This window comes from Erithacus rubecula (assembly GCF_903797595.1).
Source record: "Erithacus rubecula genome assembly, chromosome: 8".
In the NCBI taxonomy this organism is placed as follows: Eukaryota; Metazoa; Chordata; class Aves; order Passeriformes; family Muscicapidae; genus Erithacus; species Erithacus rubecula.
Window position 1 is genome coordinate 7,707,331 of NC_136659.1, and position 19,922 is coordinate 7,727,252.

The 19,922-nt window shown below is 36.3% G+C and overlaps 1 protein-coding gene across 1 annotated transcript in view; it reads right to left on the reverse strand.

The window, feature by feature from the left end:
* Positions 1-19,922, reverse strand: part of HIBCH (3-hydroxyisobutyryl-CoA hydrolase) — a 37,785-nt gene that overhangs the window by 15,396 nt on the left and 2,467 nt on the right. The window contains exons 4-8 of the mRNA XM_079311782.1: positions 19,436-19,520; positions 18,444-18,524; positions 16,389-16,441; positions 4,605-4,683; positions 406-551 (exon numbers count right to left, since the gene is read on the reverse strand). Coding sequence (XP_079167908.1) covers positions 406-551; positions 4,605-4,683; positions 16,389-16,441; positions 18,444-18,524; positions 19,436-19,520 — 444 coding nt within the window. The remainder of the gene's footprint in view (positions 1-405; positions 552-4,604; positions 4,684-16,388; positions 16,442-18,443; positions 18,525-19,435; positions 19,521-19,922) is intronic.

Sequence of the window (19,922 nt, forward strand, 5' to 3'; positions counted from 1 at the left end):
ATGTCTGCAGTGACCAGCAAAGAACTGCTTCCCAAGCAGCCCCCCAGAGCAGCGCTACAGCTGCAGCAGGTAAAGGCAGGAAAGAACATTTTAATGGGGTGTTACCTTCACTGCAAACTTTTCAGTTGTATAAATCTCTATTTTTATTCACCATTATCTAAACTGTACAATTTTTAAAGCAACTTGATTCTGCTGAGCAGATCATGCCCTTCCAACAGTGGAACTGTAAAAACAGCACCATTTGCTTCTTCCTTCAAGCAAAGCTGTCACCAGCTGGCAAGTGTTAGGACAGCTTGAGAGTGTCTCAGCAGCCCTGTTTGCAGGGCACAGTCAGCTAATGTAAGTGCACCTAACCTCTCGCTGTGGCTGTGGGCTGTGCCCTGGCCAGCACTGTTGGCACATTACCTTTGCAGATTCTACAAAATGCGTGGCGATGCCAACTCTTAGCACATCTCTTCCTTTCAGCCTGCATCCTGTCAGTGCCAGGTAATAGCCAATCTTTCCTGAGAGCCTTGGCAAGAAATACCCTCCACCTACATCAGGGAAAAGGCCTGTAATGAACAACACAAAACAAAAGTGAAGGGAGGAGATCTTGTACTAATCATCACTAGCAGGACTTTTTCTTCTCTCACTTTCATCTTCCTTATGTAGCAACCTTGCCCAAATTTCTCCTTGAGTTAGCTTGACATTTCTAGCAACAAAACCCTTCCTAAAAGCAAACTCTTGAACACTCTCCAAGCTGCATTCTTTCCACTGGCATATACTTCACAAACATATACCAAACAAGAATATTTATTCTATTTGCCAACAACTCGAGACAATTTTAGGTACTTGAAAAATCAAGTGTCTTCTCAGCAAATAAACAGAAGTGACACAAAGAACTGTGAAATAATCTGTGCAAGATCAAACTGGATGCTGATATTTTACTGAAATATTTTATTATGATAAAAATATTTTAAAACACTGATGAAGTGCCTCTTGCAAAGCTTAATTTGAACAAATGTTGAGGCTGAGAAGTCAATAATAGATCAACAATATGGCCAGGGTCTTCCTGAAGGTGGAGGCACAAGATGCTGACTTAGTACTTGGCTCTTTGACAGGACTGTGACTAAGCTAACTTTTTTTTTCTTAATTATTAAACTCTCCAGTTTCATAACTGTCTTATATACTTTTTTAATTCTACAGATTAGAGTAACTTTTTAAAAAATTCAAAGCTGACTAGAATTTAAAATACTTTTAAAAGTTGTATTGGAAAGTATCGACCTTCTATTAATATACATTGATCACCAATAAATTTAGACATCTTTTTAAACATACCTAGACTTGAGAAAACTTTAGCTGTATTGATTTTAGGTATCTAAATGCATAGAAGCAGGGTCCAATTACTACCTTGAAATCATGCCAATGGTGCATTCATGAAACTGAAGTCTTGTAAAGAAATTAAAGGTGTGGTGGAATTTTTTTTTGACTTTTAGAGATTGAATCAAATTATTAATGAAAACAAATGAGAAAGAATAGAATACAAATGAGCAATAAGAAACTCATAAGGTACTTGCCAGAGAAGAGATATTAACTGGGAAAATTCAGATGTACATAAGGAGTTTAAATGGGGTTCTGATAGAAGATGGTAATTTTTCACTCACAAGGAATTTCTTTTGGTCACAAGAGTCAATGTATGTATTAGAGACAGACCCTATTCCAAGTATTTTGAGACATAGAAATTAGTGGTCTCTGAACAGTGGTCCCCCTTAGATGGAATAAGGTGAGGTTTCTTTCAGACAGCTGCTCTTCAGTGTTTGCCTCTTAATAGTCTTAATATTTAACCCATCTCAGCTTCTCCTCTGGTTCCTTCTTGGTCTTCTTTTTCTTCTGCTGCTTCTAATACATCAAAAGGTTTGGTTTAGGAGTCACTTCTTATCAGTTACAGCTGTAGTATTCTATTCCCACTGATTATGTGTGCTGTCATTAATTGATTTATTCCTCACCCCCCCCAGGCTACTGAGACATACAACACTTCTGAAATGCTGAATGCCTTGTTGACACCCTTTAAAAGCCCTAAGCTATATTAAACCAAATTCATCACTTACCTTCCTTTTCATCTGTACTCACATTCTCAAATAGTCTATTCTATATTTTACCTTCTCATCTTGAGCTATCATAATAGTGATGCCAAGACTTTATTTAGTTTTATGTTTTGATTCATCTGTCTCCCCTTGGATATCCTTCTACTGCAAAAAAAGCCCAAAAAATCCAACCTCATTTAAAAGTAAAACCTGTCTTAAAAATGCCCTCCAAAGCAAAACAGTAATTACATTACTCTCCATCCACCACAACAACAGCAACAATATTTTTTCTTTTTGCTGTAGTTAAAATAATACTGATGCCAGACTACTGGTCTCCCCATGCTTCAGCACATTTCCAGAGGAAAAACATCTTTCTAATGGGATCCATAGTGGCCTTCCACTTGGCCATATACAGGAAATCAGTTCTAAATAAACTGTTAAGTTGATTAACTTAAGTTGCTTTAGAGGCAAATAAACCTAAATTGAATGAAGGTTTCTTTAATTAAGGAATTTACAAACAGGATTAGTGAAGGTCTATCTAATCCACTTTAAACTTACTTTGTTGCACAGTCTGCTATAGCTTCTACTGCATCCTTTTTGATGCTCCTGTCTTCCTTTTTCTCTTATAATTTTATTCCTCTTGTCTATGTTCTACATATTGCTCTTAGTTCTCTCAGTAATGCTTTCCATATATTTCTCTGGACTGCTGGGGTTCTCTTGATGTATTCCATACCTGATTTTTGTTTTTGTTGGGTTTTGGGGTTTTTTTTTGTAGCATTTAGCAATCATTTCTTAATTTCCTAGTGAAGTAAGAGAAGAGCTGTATTACTGCTGGGCTGCCCAGGCCTGTACTGCAGACTTGCAGTCTGTGCTCTGACACAGGTGCAACATCCTCTGCTGTAATCCCAAAGGTGCCAGTCTGCATTTGCCAAGCAGAAAAAAGGCACTGCTGCTACATTCTTACCTTGTCTGCCAGAGGGGGCTGGGAATTTATTAGTATTGACTTCTAGAAAGCTAAAAACATAGCAGGGATATGCAAGAAAGCATTCATTATTAGTGTAACATCACCTCAAAGCCCACACCTTACACTTTCATCCTTTGTTCTCTCCAACAGTAGTTTTTTCCACACCTTCCTACTTCTGGCTGCTTTCCAGTGCTTTATCTTATCCATGTCAAACTCCTACAGTTTAGAACTGCCTTTTCTTTCTATTTGCTAAGTGGCATATTTACCTATATCCTTTTATTTATGGTGGTGTACAATTGCAGAATAATTGCATGAAAATGGAGCAGCTGAATGAATGCTTTGTTTTCATTTCACAGCAAAGGTGTCATGCTTACTGAAATAAGTGAGCACATGAAAAAAAAAAAATTAATACAGTATCTAGAGAGCTAGACATTTTAAACACACCCAACAGAGATCAAAACAGCTAAGCCTTTAAATCCAAACAGATTTCAGTGGTTTTACTTCTAAGTGATCCTAAAAGGAGTTTAATTACTTTCCTTCCTAAGCAAGTTCTAAGCTTTTCCTTCACATTCTTCACAGTCTATTTTTGTTTAAATAACTCCTTGTCAACACAAGAAATGTGTAAAGTACATAATTCTTGTTAATATAAAACTACTTATATCTTTACCTTTGAAGAAGAAAGTGAAGGTACTTTTATTAATAGAGTAAATCCATATGCAAATGAACCTCTGCTTAGTTCAAAAAAGTTATTTTGGGTTTTATCATGCCAACTTTACTCATTCATAAAAATTGCATTTATCAGCTAGCAGGAATTAACATTTTATATTTTAAACATTAATATTTTTTCAGGAATTAAAATGGTAACAGGCTTACTTGCATTTGGGTGGTTTATTATGCTTTATTGTGCTTGACAGTTGCATCAGGAGAGTTCCCTTTCATCTGACTCATTTTTCTTGTGTATAAGAAGAATATCTGTATCTTTATGTAGCTCTGGGATACATTTCTTTTTTTGTACCTCTCAGAATCGACAAAGAAACTGTAGGATCAAACATTAGCAAACTCAAGGTACATGTTGCTGTTTGAAACAAAAAAAGGCAACACTGAAGACACTGTGATCTTGCCTAGGCACAATCTCTGCACAATTGTAATGGGTCTACATTAATAATCTACAAGAAAGCTAGAATTCCAAAATCTGTCTCATTAACATTGCAGAGCAGCTTGTAGTACACCCAGTTTGACTCATACCAAGATTCCAAGGTAAAGCTGGTGTACCTGCACTGGGAGCTTTAGACTTTATCTGCCTCCATCTGTAGCAAGGCTTAGTTATTTTATAATAAGTTTTATCCTGACAGCCCTTGTGTCAGTCTACACAGTTAAAAGCCTCAATGATCAACTACCAACACAGACAAGTTTATGGTAAATTAACAGAAAATACTTTTGATATATGGTTGTCTCCAATTTCCTTTAAAAATTCTTTCCCTACCACCAAAACATTCAGTCAAACACATTTCACCCTGATTACACAAACAGTGAAGCCCTAAACACATGAACAGGTGATAATTTGTTAAATCACTTACCTATTGCTGTTTCTGGCATGGCAAAAACAGTCTTTTCTGTAGCAACTCGAAAATGTCCATGGACTGAGACTCCAACTCCCTGTACAGGCAAAGGACACAATTATAAAATTACTGGTAATAATCATAACCACAATCCTATGTAACCTGCCTATACAGGCAAAGGACAGAGTTATAAAATTGCTGGTAAAAATAAACATAACCACAATCCCATGTACCACACCTCTTTGCTTCACAATTTAAATAATATAAGATTTATCATGTGCAGCTCAACAAAATATTAAAAGGCCTTTTATGGCTCAAATGCTAATAAATCATCACATCATCTTCATGATTTGGCTGAAATAGCTTTCTATGCTTTGAAAGATGGGTGAGTCACAGAGAGTAACTTCAGAAAACCATGAGTGACTCTGTTATCTCCACTGGACTACCAAGGGAGTTGACATCCTTTTGCTAATGTTACTCTACCTATAATTTTTGCACATACTTCAAATCACCAACAAAATAAAGCCAATACTTTTTGAAAATACATAAATTTCACAAAGTTGTGATCCTAATGCTTTCAAAAGAAATAATAATTAACTATTCTTCTAATGTGATAATTACCTACACTATAAACACAGAAGTATTTCAAGCAGAAAAAGCCTTTGGCATTATTGATTAAAATTCAAAACATGCAGTTAGAAACTCACTTTTTATCCTAGGCACTTGTGCTCACCAAATCAGTAATGGTATTCACATTTCTAAGTATCTAGCACTCTTTTCTACCAGCCTGTCCTTATGAAACACTTCCCTCAAAACTGGAAGAGTTCCTGGTGCTGCCTATGCCATGTTTTCTGATTTAGGAAGTAAGCAGCAAAAAGGTCCAATTAAAAAAAGAAAATTCACTTCACACAAAAAAATTTAATTTAGATAAATTTTCCAAGAGGTAAACTGACAAATAAACCAAAACTGGTTATCTGAAGTTACTACTTCTTAGTAATAATATTTGAATTAATCCAAGGATATTTAGATTATAGGGCACAACCACAACATACAAACTGAGGTCTCACTTCTCAAAGTTTACCTACATGATACTTGTCAATAAAAATGTGTGTTTGATCCTATCTGGAGACAAGACCCTCTGCTGAATACTTCACGAGCAATTGTTTCACACAAATATTCTCTTTTTCCTTTCCATTCTTTCCATTTACTTCTGTTCCTCACTGTTAATTTTCCCTTTGTTCAGTCCTTTCAGCCATACATGTTTTATGTTAAAACTAAGATATCTTAAATATCATTGGCCAAAAGAAGTCAGTGTCTGATGAGGATATAATGGATTTTAAATGACATTTTAAATTGTTTCAATACTAGAAAAAGGGCACTTTAAACAACTAAGGCTATTAGTCTTCACAAGTATCTTCATGGTATTTCATACTTCCCATGAAAAACAGTGGGATTAATTGGGTGATATACACTTGGACAAGAAAGGTTTTTAAGGTGAATGTAGAACTTATTTTCCTTTTGTTTATCTACAGAGATCTTTGATTGGGTTTTAATTTTTTTAAAGTTATCTCAATTCAATATAAACTAAATTTCCTCTCACCCTTCTGTGACCTCTCTTACAATTCTTCCCAGCAAGAAATTAATTTATTCCACTAGGGTGATACACAACTAAATCTGGTAATGTTTTCTAGTTCTGTGAAATTACTATCTGCCACTGTTGGGCTTTAATATAGATGTATGAAGTTTTTAAGATTCCAGTTTAATTTCCCGAGAAATGCACCCACAGGGTAAGTGGTTATCAAACTCCATTTTATATTCAGGAACTAAGCCAAATGTATTCACAGGAAGCACTGCTGTTCCAAGGAGGCAAATGGGATTTCAGCAAACATCTGAATCTTATTGGCACAGGGTAAAACCTTATGTCTCACCCCTTATCTGTGCTTTAGCCCTTTCTCTGAGCACTGGGCAGATCTCATCTCAGCAGCAGCAGCAAGAGCAAAGGGCCTGTATTTAGTTGTCCTGAAAATGCAAAGCTATGTGCAAATCTGTGTTCACTCCTAAACCAGTTCCAGAACCCTTAAATGAAATGGAAATGTGACTTTTTAAATGTCATAATAGCATATTTTCACTGCACTAAGTAAAGCCTGCTCTTATTTTTATGCATGTTCAGCAATAATGAACTTTTTCTAAAGATAATGAAATAAAAATCATGTCCATTTTGGTCCTTCTAATCCCATATCTGAAAGCACAAATACTATCTATTCCAAAGCATTTTTTCTGGCTTGTTTTCTAGACAATCAGAATTTTGTATAAGGACTCAAATTTTTGGTTTGAGTATTAAGTACCAAAGATTCAAGTGTGAATTCCATGAAGGGAGCTTCTCCTCCAAGCTTGTTCTTTTTTTAGAGTGATAAAAATAAATGTTGAGTTTTAATAATAGAAAGTTGAAAGCTGTAATTTTCATTTGAAAGAAGTAATTAAATCAGATTTCTCTTTCTGAAATGCTTAAGCCATAATTGGATTTGTTTTCTAGACAGCCTCCGAGTTTTGTATCATAGATAACAGCCTTATTTCAGATGTATATTTAAAAGACTAAAATTATATTTCCTTTTTATTCATTATGAAGAAAGTGGTGCAAATATGGTCTTACTTCTTTGAAGATCATTTCTAAATAATCCAATATTAAGATAAAATTTGTAGAGAAAAATTAGTTAATGGTACAAATCCCAGTAACTTCTTTACTGGTATTCACATGCTTTTTGTTTATTTGTAACTCTCCAAATGGTTAATACATCACTGCATGTTTAACCTCCTACATCTAAAACAAAGGATTAAAACTCATTAGTTTAATACATCCTGTGTAAGGAACAAACCAGTCAGAAGTCTAAATGCATTCCTCCATTATTTCTGGATTTTCTGATTTTATTTTGTTTTTATTTAGTTGAACTCTTACATAGCTAGAATCCCCCCCTAGGAGACCCTTCACACCATTAAAAATCTTCAATTGGACTGTGTTCACTTCACCAGGTACTTCCAGCATTTACACATACAAGTCTAAACACTATAATATCTTTATTAAAATATACTATATTCTGCAGTCAGAGTTTGACTTTTCATGATCTTATATACTAAAGCTGATGTCTTCTTTCAGACTTCTCCAAGGTATTGCACTCCCATGGTCAATCAGGCTTTTACTGCTGAAAACTTCTTTTTCCATTGACAGCTGAATTTTGAATTTTTAAAGGGTACTTACAGAATGAGACTAGAAGTTAAGGAGAATAACGAAATTTAACAAGCAAACAATTTATACTGGGCAGGTATTGGCTGAGATAGAGTTAACTTTGTTCACAGTAGCTTCTTCATAGCACTGGGCTGTGTTAGTCTCAGCATATCTCAGGGAGGCACATAATTTTATACACAGTTCAGTCTGAAATCATCAACAAGCTTACAAAAAAGAATGTAGAGTATCTGAATTTTACTTCCCATACAGGACTGCCCATTCAATGCTGTATTTCAAAAGTCATTACGTGACTGTGTATAGAAACTTTATCATTGATTTCCATTTTTTTGCTCATGATGAATACAGAACCTTATTACAATTATTTTTCTAATGAAAAACAAGGTGACCAACAGATGCAGAAATTAAATACAACTACTGTGAATCTTTTGTGTCCCGCAGGCTGTATTATCTAAAATTGAGAATAACCCACATTTAGTAAATCAGAGCATTTGGGAAGTTATTCAGAAATTGAGGGCCACCACAACAGAGAACTACAAAGATTGAAATAAGTACTCCCTTCATGCTCACATATAGAAAAGCAGACCTGTGTCACAGCAAAACCACACATCACTCTTGGCTATTCACTAAATAATCTAACTCAGACTGTTAAGGAATCACTGCTTAGGAATGCTCAGGCAACACAATAAAAGAAATATAAATAGCAAAGGTCTTCAGGGATGTTGCTTGTGTAACCTTCACCAGGTTGGTAAATAATTTTTAGCTGTTTGAGTAAGCAGTGTTATGGTAATATCAATACTGACTGCTGTGAAAGCCCTTTTGTAACAGCTCCCATCAAGTGACTGCACCTTTTACATTTTTAACTGCATGAGAATAGCTTCTCATGAAGAGCTAGAAATAAAAAGAAATGTAGCAATCAATTGAGCATAACACAACAAAGGGCAAGTATGTCTGCATACAAATGTGCAAAAACAGCCAAGGTGCAGCAAAAATGTTTTCAAAGGCAAAGTGAGTGGAATTGATTCAGGAATCAGCAGGAGCTTATAGCTATGTTGGATCAAAAAATCATGGATATAAGAGCATTACCCCTGTGTCCAGAAACAATGAATCTTAAACTGAATCTAAATTAATCTTTGTCATTAATGTTATAGCCCACTGCAAAGAGTATATTCCATTTTCATCTGTAGATACTAACAGACAAGATGACATAGTGAACCAGAGCAATGCAGTGTGACAGACCAATCTGGACATAGAATATCATCTTTGGCTGCTGACAAATAAATCAACTCTATACAAGTATTTTAAAAAGATCATTAAAAACAGTGGGTATTGTAAACTTTTCAATAATTTAGTGTGGCATTTTAAAACATAAAATATTGATGTTATGTCATTTAAATATAAAATATTAATTTCTATATACTGATTATGTTCTTGAGAGTCTCAGTCCAAGCTGAGACACATAGAAGCACAACAAGCTGACTGGACACATTATCTGTAGTAATTTCTGGTGTCTCAGATTTGTTCTTCTGAGCCTTAAGTATTTAAACAAATTGATCCAATTACATGAATAGTAATCATTTAGGTCATGTTCTTCTCACAGGGAACCTAGAGAAAAAGACACATAGGCCATTCTATGCACTGATGATGCTACAGTGATTTTCCTCTATCAAGTAGATTTTAGGTTGACTTTTTAAAAGCCCTGGTTTGATTTTTCGACTGGCAGCCCAGATTTTCAGTGATCACAAACAATTTTTACTAGGGTACCTATCATAATCTGCATTTTTTATGGACACAGGACCTGTGCTGCAATAGAAGGAGATGTAAGAAGACCTGGATCTGAAAAGCCTATAGCTCTTCATTAGTAACAAGTGCAACTTTTTCTAGTTTCATATTTTAAAGTATTCTTTTTATCTCAATTTTGTTTCTTTATGCATAACTGGTCATGTGTATTCAGAAAAAAAGATAGCAAATGTTGCTTTTTATTGTTTCTAAAATTCTGGAAGCTCTCCCCTTGTCCCTTTGTATCACCTAAAAATGTAGCTACTGCAAGAAATTCCTGTGTCCAGCTCATCAAATCTTCATGTCTGCAGGGAGGGCAGGCAAGTGGGAGGGAACCTGTTCCACCACCTTCCATCAGTGCATTGGAACTTTATTTAAACAGTGGCACAGATATTTGGAATAACAGGAGTGAATCCAGAGGATTTCTGTAATGATGTTCTATTTACTGAAAAAAGTGCTTAGGAATTGTAAGACTGATTGAAAGCCTTACAACTCAAGGAGAAAAAGAGCACTCAAATTCTTCAGGAATTGAGGAAAATGAGCAGAAATATGAAAGGACAGAGGAGCAGGCAAAGACAATTTCCTTTAGAACGTTTACTCCTTGATCTATAATAAAGGGAAGGGGAAGAAAATAATGAGATAATTCTCAATGTGAAGCTAGGTAGGTACACGAAGGCCTAGAATTAAAGAAAAATGGAGACACTTTCAGCATGCAAGAGTCTGGTGGTAAATGGAAAGACAAGTATGTGCAGAAGCCAGCAAAAATTTCAGTCATTGTAGAGTAAGAAGAGGGAGAGAAAAGGAGTTTTATTTGCTGTACCAGTACTGAGCTATAATTTAAAAGACCTGTATTCAAGGCAGTGCTTTATGATAAGCCCTTTGGGGAATAACATCACGTGCAAATGATTGAGCATTCAGTGGTTACTTTTTGTTGATGTCAAGAGCTGCTGACATTCTAGTCCGATTAGCCACAGAATGAAGAGCACCATTTATCCCTGGGATCATAACCCAGAGCCAAGCAGGCAGAGCAGCGTGGCCAGATGGCAAAGAGACTGCAGCAGCAGCAAGGAGTGAACCCTTTCTTAGGGTTGCCTCAGCATTGTTCTCAACACCCCATATTTCAGAAGATAAGTAGTGCACAAGTCAGTCTCAAAACTATTTGTTTGTACTTGCAAAATCTGTATTCTATTTCACAGTAAAAGCTGCCTGCAGCTTTGAAGCACTGACAACAAAACAGGGCACAAGCTTCTCTGTGGTACACAGGCACGAGGGAGGGGGAGAGGGGGACGGGCAGGGAGAGAATTGGAAAGCAGCTTATCTAGATTTAGTATGACAATTACTTTTACTTCAGGGCTGATTTTAGAGTGCAAATTAAAACAAAACCAAAGATGGCCCAGTGTGTGATGGCTGACAAGAGGCATGACATACTTATAAAAAGGAAAAAAAAAAGTAAGAATCGGGAGAAGTCCCAAGAAATACTGACATTTCTAGGTTCCAGTTTCCTAGCTTTAAAAAGAGCTAAAAGGGTAATAATATCCATTACAGTAAAAAAGGATACTCTGCAAAATCATAATTTTTCATGAACTTTCATATGCTGACGCTAGTCACCCCAAGTCCTACATGTACATGTGCATATTGATACCTATTAAGCAGAATTTCCATGATGTGCAAAAAAATTTGCACCCCAAATTAAACCACAAATGAATAGCTTTGTTCTGTGGGCATCATCCACTTGTAAATGCAAATTCCTGTGAGATTTTATAGATATGTTGAACCCTAATGTTTCCTCGTTTTTGAATGTTGGTCTCAAATGCTGCTGCCTACACTTCTGAGTAGAAGTTGCATGCACACAACTTATATGAATAGATACATGTTAGTAGTGAGGAGAATTCCTAGAGTTACAACTGCACAATCTGGATAAAAACGGAACAGGATAAGGACAGCTATTGGTCAACTCCAGCTCCTTTGTGTACTAAAATTCTATTGACTAAAATGGATAACATACAAGCTGCTTATGACATCACTACCAATTTACTTGAGAACAAATATTAATGTGATAAGAACTGTTGACCAAATCCTGCTAAAGTGTAAATGTAAATCCACAACATTGTTTCCTTTCACAAACAAGGGAAGCACAGCCTAGATGCAATCACTGAGAAATGGAGGGCACCATTCTCTGAAACAATATTAAGTTTTATTTGCAATAAAAATTGCAAATTGCAAAGCTCAGGTCATGCAGGGCCAATCATTAATGACATTTCACTTGACAGCTTCATTATCTGCTTGGATGAAAAGGTAACAAAGATTTCTGTAATTCACAGTTTACTTTTGGGGAAGGCAAACACTTTGAAGGGCAAGATTCAAAACCATCCCACTTTGGAGAAGCTAACAAAATGAAAATAACTACACTTAGGAAGGTGTAATCAAATACAGAGATGGTAAGTATGCTTCCCATGGAATAAATGCCTAGATGTTTTTAGGGGTTCACAGCAACCATGTAATTAGTAGAAATAAGTCAGTGCTGTTGTGAAAAGAACTACTGAAGGTATCACACTACAGCAGAGTCTGCACTAGCAGGCAGCCAAAAGCTGAGTGGGAACACTCAGCCTAGACTCACTACACCTGGGCAGCCTCACCAGCCTCATCATCATCTGGCACTTGGGTTTCTTGAAATTTAGAGAGAAGGATTACTTGGCTTTTTTCTGTAGTCTCTGGAGAAAAGGGTGGCTGTGCAAAACTGACTCTTTGACAAATGAGTTCAGTACAAGAAAGAAGACTTCAAACTGGTAAAAGGTAAGCAATAAAGAAATGTACTGTGATGAAAGTTTATGTTAGGCAATGAGGAAAGAGGTGACAGTAACAGTTTTGGGAATAACTAGAAGTGCTGGCCTCCTTGGACTGGATGCTTTCAAAACTGCTATTTACATGGACTATTTGTGACACAGTATGTCTGTAATATAGGAAGGATAATTATTCTGCTCTACTTGGTGCTGATGAATCCTCCAGCTGAAATATTGTATGGTTTCTAGCAATGAACTGTAAAGTACACAAATGGGAGAGATTCCAGAGGATTGCAGGAAGACTAACAGACTTAATCTGTAACAAAGGCTGAACAGCTATCCTTATCCCTATTAAAGAGAGAGGACTAGGAGCAAGGAGTGCAAGTATCTCAAAATGTCCACAGAGAGCTGTGACTAAGACTGGAATATACTGATTGCACATACTAAAGACTTAAATTAGACACTAGGGAAACCAAGCTTGAATGAATAGCTAAGCACTCAGGTGGCATATCTTGCTGTTGGAGAGTTCTGAGTGTATTAGGTGAAAAACAGCTAAGCAGTCATCTAGCTGTACTTAACCCTAAAGCAAGTGCAAAAGAATGATCCTGATGTTCCTCCCAGCTCTAAAGCTGTAGTCTAAAGCTTAACATTTTTCACATTACTACACAAGAGAGTAACACTCACACAGTTCCTAAGAAAATTCTACTGTGCAATAGTCACCCTAAAGAAACTCTGAGTAAATAACTAAGATGTAGACTCTCAGTGTAAGTAAAAGACCTTGCCCAAAAACCCATACTGCCAAGTGTGGTGACTAAGCTAAAGCAAAGCCACTCATGAACCCACAGACCCAGCCACAGGGTGATTTCTTCTCCCAGTCTGTACTCCTGAGGTCCTTCTCTGAGCAAAGACCAAAGGAGTCAGTCCTGTGTGCTGCTATTGCTCTCACAGACTGGGCCCCACAATCTGAGGGAGACAGAGATGGAAATGTGGTCAGGTCAAACTACACTGAAGAAAAAACTTTCCATTATTCTTTCTAAATATGAAGATAGGAAAATAAGATGCGTGGAGTAACAAAGCACAGTGCTTTACAAAGGATTTAAGAGAGTTAGCAACTCTACTGAACTTATTTCTGCACTGAAAATGTTGTTTAAATGTAAGTTAAAACCTACTTCCCCCACAGGAAGATGTTTTCTCATCCTAAAACTAAAAGCCTAAATTTTCAAAGCAAGGCTAAAAGAAACTTAGCAAATACATTGCATAAGAGGCCAGACTAAAGGATTAAATCCTGTAGAAAATTGTCCAAGGCCAAGAATTCCTATATTTGAGCAACATTCTCTTTACACATCAGTAAAAAAATAAGCATTTGGGGCTCTCATTGGGTGTCAATGATAAACATGTAAGCATTTAATAATATTAGACAATAGTCCTGAAACAGCAACAAGTTGCTTTTCACAAAGCACAACATTCAATTGTGAAATTGATTGCCAGAGGCCTGTCTGAACACCAAGCCTCTTACTGTCAAAAAGTATGAGATGTACAGAGAGGTGAGTGTGACACTGATGGGTATTTAGCATTGTGGTTCTGAAATAAAGCCAGGCTCAGGACATCTCTAAATCCTGCATGGTCTAGAATATACCCTGCAAAAAAGGGTACTTCATTTATACTGTACAGATTCTTCTATAAACGAAAAGTAATGGCCTTTGCTCCTGAAAATTTACTTCTCATTTTGAAAAGCTACTTGAGGTTTTTTACATATTTTTTAATTGTTTTCATTTAATCCAGTGACTTCGGCTATTTTCACCAACTTCCAAGGTCTATGCCCAGTTTTTCTTTTTATTTCCTCTGTCAATATTCTCCTTGAATTCCAAGCCAAATCATTGAAAAGCCACCATTCAATCTATCTATTGGGCTTTATCTGGCTCTGAAACAGGTCTCAAAAACAACTTTATGAACCTTTTTGCCTCTTAGAGAGAATATCTGACGCAGTAATATATTTTGTGCCAAAGCTGCAGTCACCTTTGCTTCTAACAAATTTGTCTTGCAAATTTGAATTTACTGCTCCAAATAAGTACAAAAAGATGAAAGATACATTTATACTGAATATCAATTTTTGATGAACAACAGAACAGAAAAGTTGATGAGAACAAGCTCCACAGCCCCATCTGGTGGCTACAGAAGCTCCCAAAGCCATCTACCAGCGCCCAGCCAATAATGAAGTGGAAGCAGTTTGTTTTTTGGATAAAATTCCAGGTTTTACTAGCACAGATCTATGGCATCTCTGCACTGGTAGCAACTTTTACTATCCAAACAAATAGTAACTGAGTTTCTAACACACTTCTGTGATCTTTAACTCAGTTTCCCTATATTGGGCTGCATACTCCATGACTCAAAATCTAACCCCCTACCCATAAGTAAAGATAATTGCTACTTCTAGTATATGATGAGCAAGTTAAGTTGTCATTCAAATCCTAATGGCAGTTAAACTCGGTCACAGTCCCACTGAAATGTGGGGATCCTACACTAAAATTTGGTTACCCAAAATACAGTTTCAGGCTAACTGCTGTCTTTTAAAAGCTCATTAGAGGAAAGAGAATTCATAAAGAATCTTGGTAATGCAGGATCATCTGACTCCATTATGTTCTTTTCAGTCCAAAAATACACTTTCCTTTCAAAGGACAAAATTCTATTCCTGCTCAGGCCACAGTCATAACAAGCCATCTGCAGGACCTTTAGAAAGATACTGGCTGCTGGGCAATTTTGCTCATTCATAGCTTTCCATCCTTTTATTCAAAAGTCCATAAAATAAATGGACTCCCTAGCTCTTAACTATGAACCTTCAGGACTCCTACATCAATAAAGTACTTTTTCTGCAAGAAGAGCTACAGAACAAATTCCTCTTATGCTGGAAACAATGTATGTATGCCAGGCTGGGGGGAGTGTCTCTCTAGCTGAGATCTTTGGGGCACGGTAGCAAAGAAGCAAAATGCAAGAGCTACTGGGTGCTTAGATCACAAGCTGAGCAATCCAAAGCAGACAAATGAAATGTGTAAGGAAAGATGAAAAGGAAAGAGTCATGACAGGTCACAGGTCATGTAGTGTTCCACTTCTCACATCTATCTTTAACAAACTTTATTTAAATAGACTCTACACCCATATCATAGGGACATGCCAGAAAACAATACAAACCTAAGCAGTGACACAGCAGACAGGCTTCATACTTAAACTCATTGTTCAAAATAACTGAGGATTATTTTAGTCCCCTCTCTGATATGGTGCAAATATATCCTACAGATGTGAAACTCACTAAAACAGAATTTTAGCATGTAAAAAAACAATGCCATTGCCCTGACAACTATCTACTTACGGTGTTTACAGACAACAATTGCTGAAATAATTATTAACATTAAGTATAAATAGCAGTATGATGGAATCTTCTCTATGTTGCTTTACTAATAAGGTGCAGCCCTGGGTGAGGTGTGTGTGGAATCAAGATCCCACAAATGATGTTTTAAAAGTACTACAGAGGTGAGAAAGTAGATGAATTTCCAGATTATTTGCTGGAAAAATATAGAACTTGCGAATGCCTGTTAAGGTGTAGCTTGGAATTTTCCCAATTTTTCAAAGAGTTGCTATTTAAATGTATTTTTATACATTCTATGCTATTCTATTTTTAATACACTTAGAATGGAGAACTACTCTCAGCTTTTGTATGATATATAAGCTCCCCCTCAGTATTCTGAGAACCCTTGTGAGGGCTGATTCCAGCAGAGAGGGGATTCTGCTCTTTTCCTAGGGAAAGCACCTGTATTAGCAATCAAGGAACAGCAGAGGCCCTACAAGAGCAGCAGTGAACCTAGACAAGCAAAAGATTAAGGTTCAGATTATGAGGCTTGTTCTTCAGTCCACATGGTGGAACTGTCTTGAGTGCCCTTCATTCAACTCACAGCACAAGTGACATGGTTTTAAAACAATCTGTCAGGTAGCACACCAAACTCCTTAACTTACCCCTCCCATTGTAATGCCATCTATAAGTGCCACATACGGCTTCTTGCAGGTGCCTGAAAAAAATGTAAAGGAAAACAATCATCCATCTTTTTCAGGAGTGGACCTGTGATCAGCTGCCACAAGACATGTTTCCCCATCTCTTACTTCAGCAAGAGCCACAGAAAATAAATGGGAATTTAAACAGCAATCATATTATCATCTTACTGAAGGCACCTCATGTAATTCTTAAGAAATGAAAACAAACACCAGTTTCTGATTTACTGGATTGTGAGTGTTGTAAGAGAACATTATACAGGTATCAAACACTGTACTGTTTGTTATGTGAGCACCTGACAGTTTAGCCAGTATAAATAACCCTGTCTGATGTTGGGACACAGCAGATGCCCCTTCACCCCCTCTCACAGTCTGGATTACAAGAAAAGGGTGTGCTCCAGCCCTTCAGTGCATTACTACAAAATCAGAAGCATGGGTGGGTTCCAGTCACAATGTGACTATAAATTCTGCAATGCAGGCATGTTCTGTCCTGCCAGCTCTTGCATACAACCCTGAGCATGGTGCTGGCAGGTTCACGTGATAATGTCCTGAATTACCAAGTTCATCTGTTGGGGCCTTTAGAAAGCATAAAACTAAAGCCCCAATGCTTTCAATTATCATTCATGGAAAGATTCAGAACTTCACTGTGAATGAAACAGCTGCCTTGCATTCAGTGTTTTCAGGTCAGACTTACAGTCCAAAAAGAAGACTGATACAGGTATCCCCTGCAACCATGTTGCAAGTTTTTCTGTAACAACTATACAGAGCCTTGTTTTGAACAAAACTATTTTAAAAGACAGTTCAATCCTTCAAATTAGTAGTTAGAAAATGTTAAGAGAATTGTATTTTGAATTTTGTTCTTACATAAATATACAAGCTAATGCATGGGCTGTAGATGCTACCCCCTGAACCAAATTTCTATATTTTCACAGCAATGCTGTGAAAGCAGCTCCCCACTGTTTTAAGTTGTAAAATGTAAGATCTAAATAAATTTTTTAGCAGAAATCTCAGTCTTAAAGGAATACAACCATATTAAAGCTATCAAAAGTCCAGTTTTGTAATTACATTACATAATTAATTACAATTGTAATTGCATTAGAGATATTGAACCCCTAATAATTAAAAAAAAATTTAAAAAGATAACAGACTTTTAAATTATTGTACCCTTGCAACAGAATCATCATCAAGTTCAACTGACAAGATAATACTATTTTTTCCCCAACTATGTGAAAACTTAAACTATTTTTTTGCCTTGTATTGGTGAAGGAAAGAAAGGTATATGACAAGTATCCTCAGTGCTGAAACTGTTAAACTAAGTTAAAATAACCTTTCAGGAATTACTCTATTAGCTGTGCTCTTCTGTCAATATAAGCAACACCACCTCTCCTCCTGTAGTGACTAACACTGGATACCATATGTTAAAACTCAAACTGTATTCAATTAAAATATGTTTGGAGTAATTTCTTCTCATCAAAACCTTCAACTCTTGACTTTTACCCTAAAGAATTAATATCCTTTATTAATATGCTTTACTCTGCTGAATTTCACCCAGTGACTTTGCAATAAACTAAGGCAGCTCACTCCTGAGTTATGCAGCCCTAGTCTTTCATGCAGTCTATTTAAATGAAAAGCCTTAATATAATTTGATCTTCTGCTTTCTGACTGAATATTAATGATTTTTCCACACATCTATTTTTACCTCAGGTCTTCTTTGAAGCAGATCAATGATACTTAGGGCAGAACTGCAGTGTCTGCAGCTAAAACTAATTCTTCCACAGAGGAAACAGAACTAACCAGAACAATGGGATGGGATAAAGCAGCTGTCACAATAACTTGAACAAAAGAAACACATTCTGCATGCAAGGTATAAAAATGGGATATGTTACTTTACTGGTAAAAAAAAAAAAAAATACTACTTCTCTGATGTTACCACAGCCTTGAATAGATTATCAAAGAGATGAATTTACATTTGAAGCCAGTGTTATGAAAACTGTACTATTTCAGAAATTGCTATTAACATACCAATAGCATTGTTCAGCCTATATTCTCCTCTGAAGAAATCTTGTATCAGTTTATCTCCAACTTTCCCCGCTTCTGTGATGGCTAAAGAGAAATAAAAATTCTGAAGATAATTGTAAGTTTAATAGAAAAGACAAGTAAAAGAAAATAATGTCTCATAAGTTGGGTCTTTTCCTACAACAAATAGAAACCAACTTAATCCTGCTTTATTATATTTGAGAAAAATTGCTCAAATTTAAATATGAATATAAGCCTTAAATTTGATTTAACTGTATTTTTCTGGAGAGTCTGTCACATACTTGTGAGGGTGTGGTTGATTTTCTAACCCCTCCTAATGTCTAGTACTCATTTGTGATATTTTTCATACCAACATTTAGAACAGTCACTTAAAACTGACTATACTGAAGACTCTAAATACTAAAAAGGAGAAGTAAATTGGAGCATGACATTTCAATATATTATTGCATCTTGTTATTATAATAACCTGTGGTACTTGTTTACCTATAGTTTACAACAACTGCTAATTTTGACACTTTGGAGATTTCCTGCAGTTCATAGCTAAAAAATAATCACAGATACATTCATCACCCTTGTCAGATCTGTATCTACCCATCTAAAACATTAGACACAAATTATCCAATACTATCAGAGCTATCTGCTAGAGTCCTTCAAATTTCTTGGAAAGAAGTTGTCAGTAATGAAAATCTGGGAAGAGAAATACAGAGACAAGAACCCTCTCCTGCCTGAAATGACTGATTGCTATTATCAGTTATTCATAAAAATGTAATTTTTACTCTGTCATACACTGTCCTGACAGTTGTCTCCTGACAAATACTTTAAATAGAATCTGCACATCAAGGTGTCATGAGAGTCAGCACAACTGATCTCTTATTCTTGCTTAGCAAGATTTTGTTTATTCAAGTTACAGTAAGCAAAGGAAATGAACACAAAGCAGTGACTGAGAAAGACATCAAATGTTTGAGTACAGTCCTTACCTCGGATGTCACCCCCAGCACAAAAAGCTTTTCCTCCAGCTCCCTTTATAATTATTAGAAAAGTTTCAGGATCTTGCTCCCACGTCTAAAAAGAAGAAAACATTTCTACATAAGACTAAAATCTGTGCAAATAATGCTTGCTCTGTATAGTGTCTATAATTCTTACTTTACTTTTTCAAAAATCAAGCCCTACTTTAAAATAGATTGTCTTAAACTGAAGTTTGAGATGTTAATGTCCTTCTGCTACTTCTGCATCCTGTTCAACCATGAGAGCAGAGACCAGCAGAGCTGCCTTTCATATTTCAGAAAAACACTTGTACACAACTCCCAGCCTCTGGGGAAAGGTAGTACCCCACAAAACAGGGACTGAGAGAAATCAAAAACTATGACACCTTTTCAGGCTGTGCTTCAAAAATAAATAACAAAAGGCATCAGACTACTAGCCCACAAACACTAGGATCTAATGAATTTGATCCTGTGCATATGA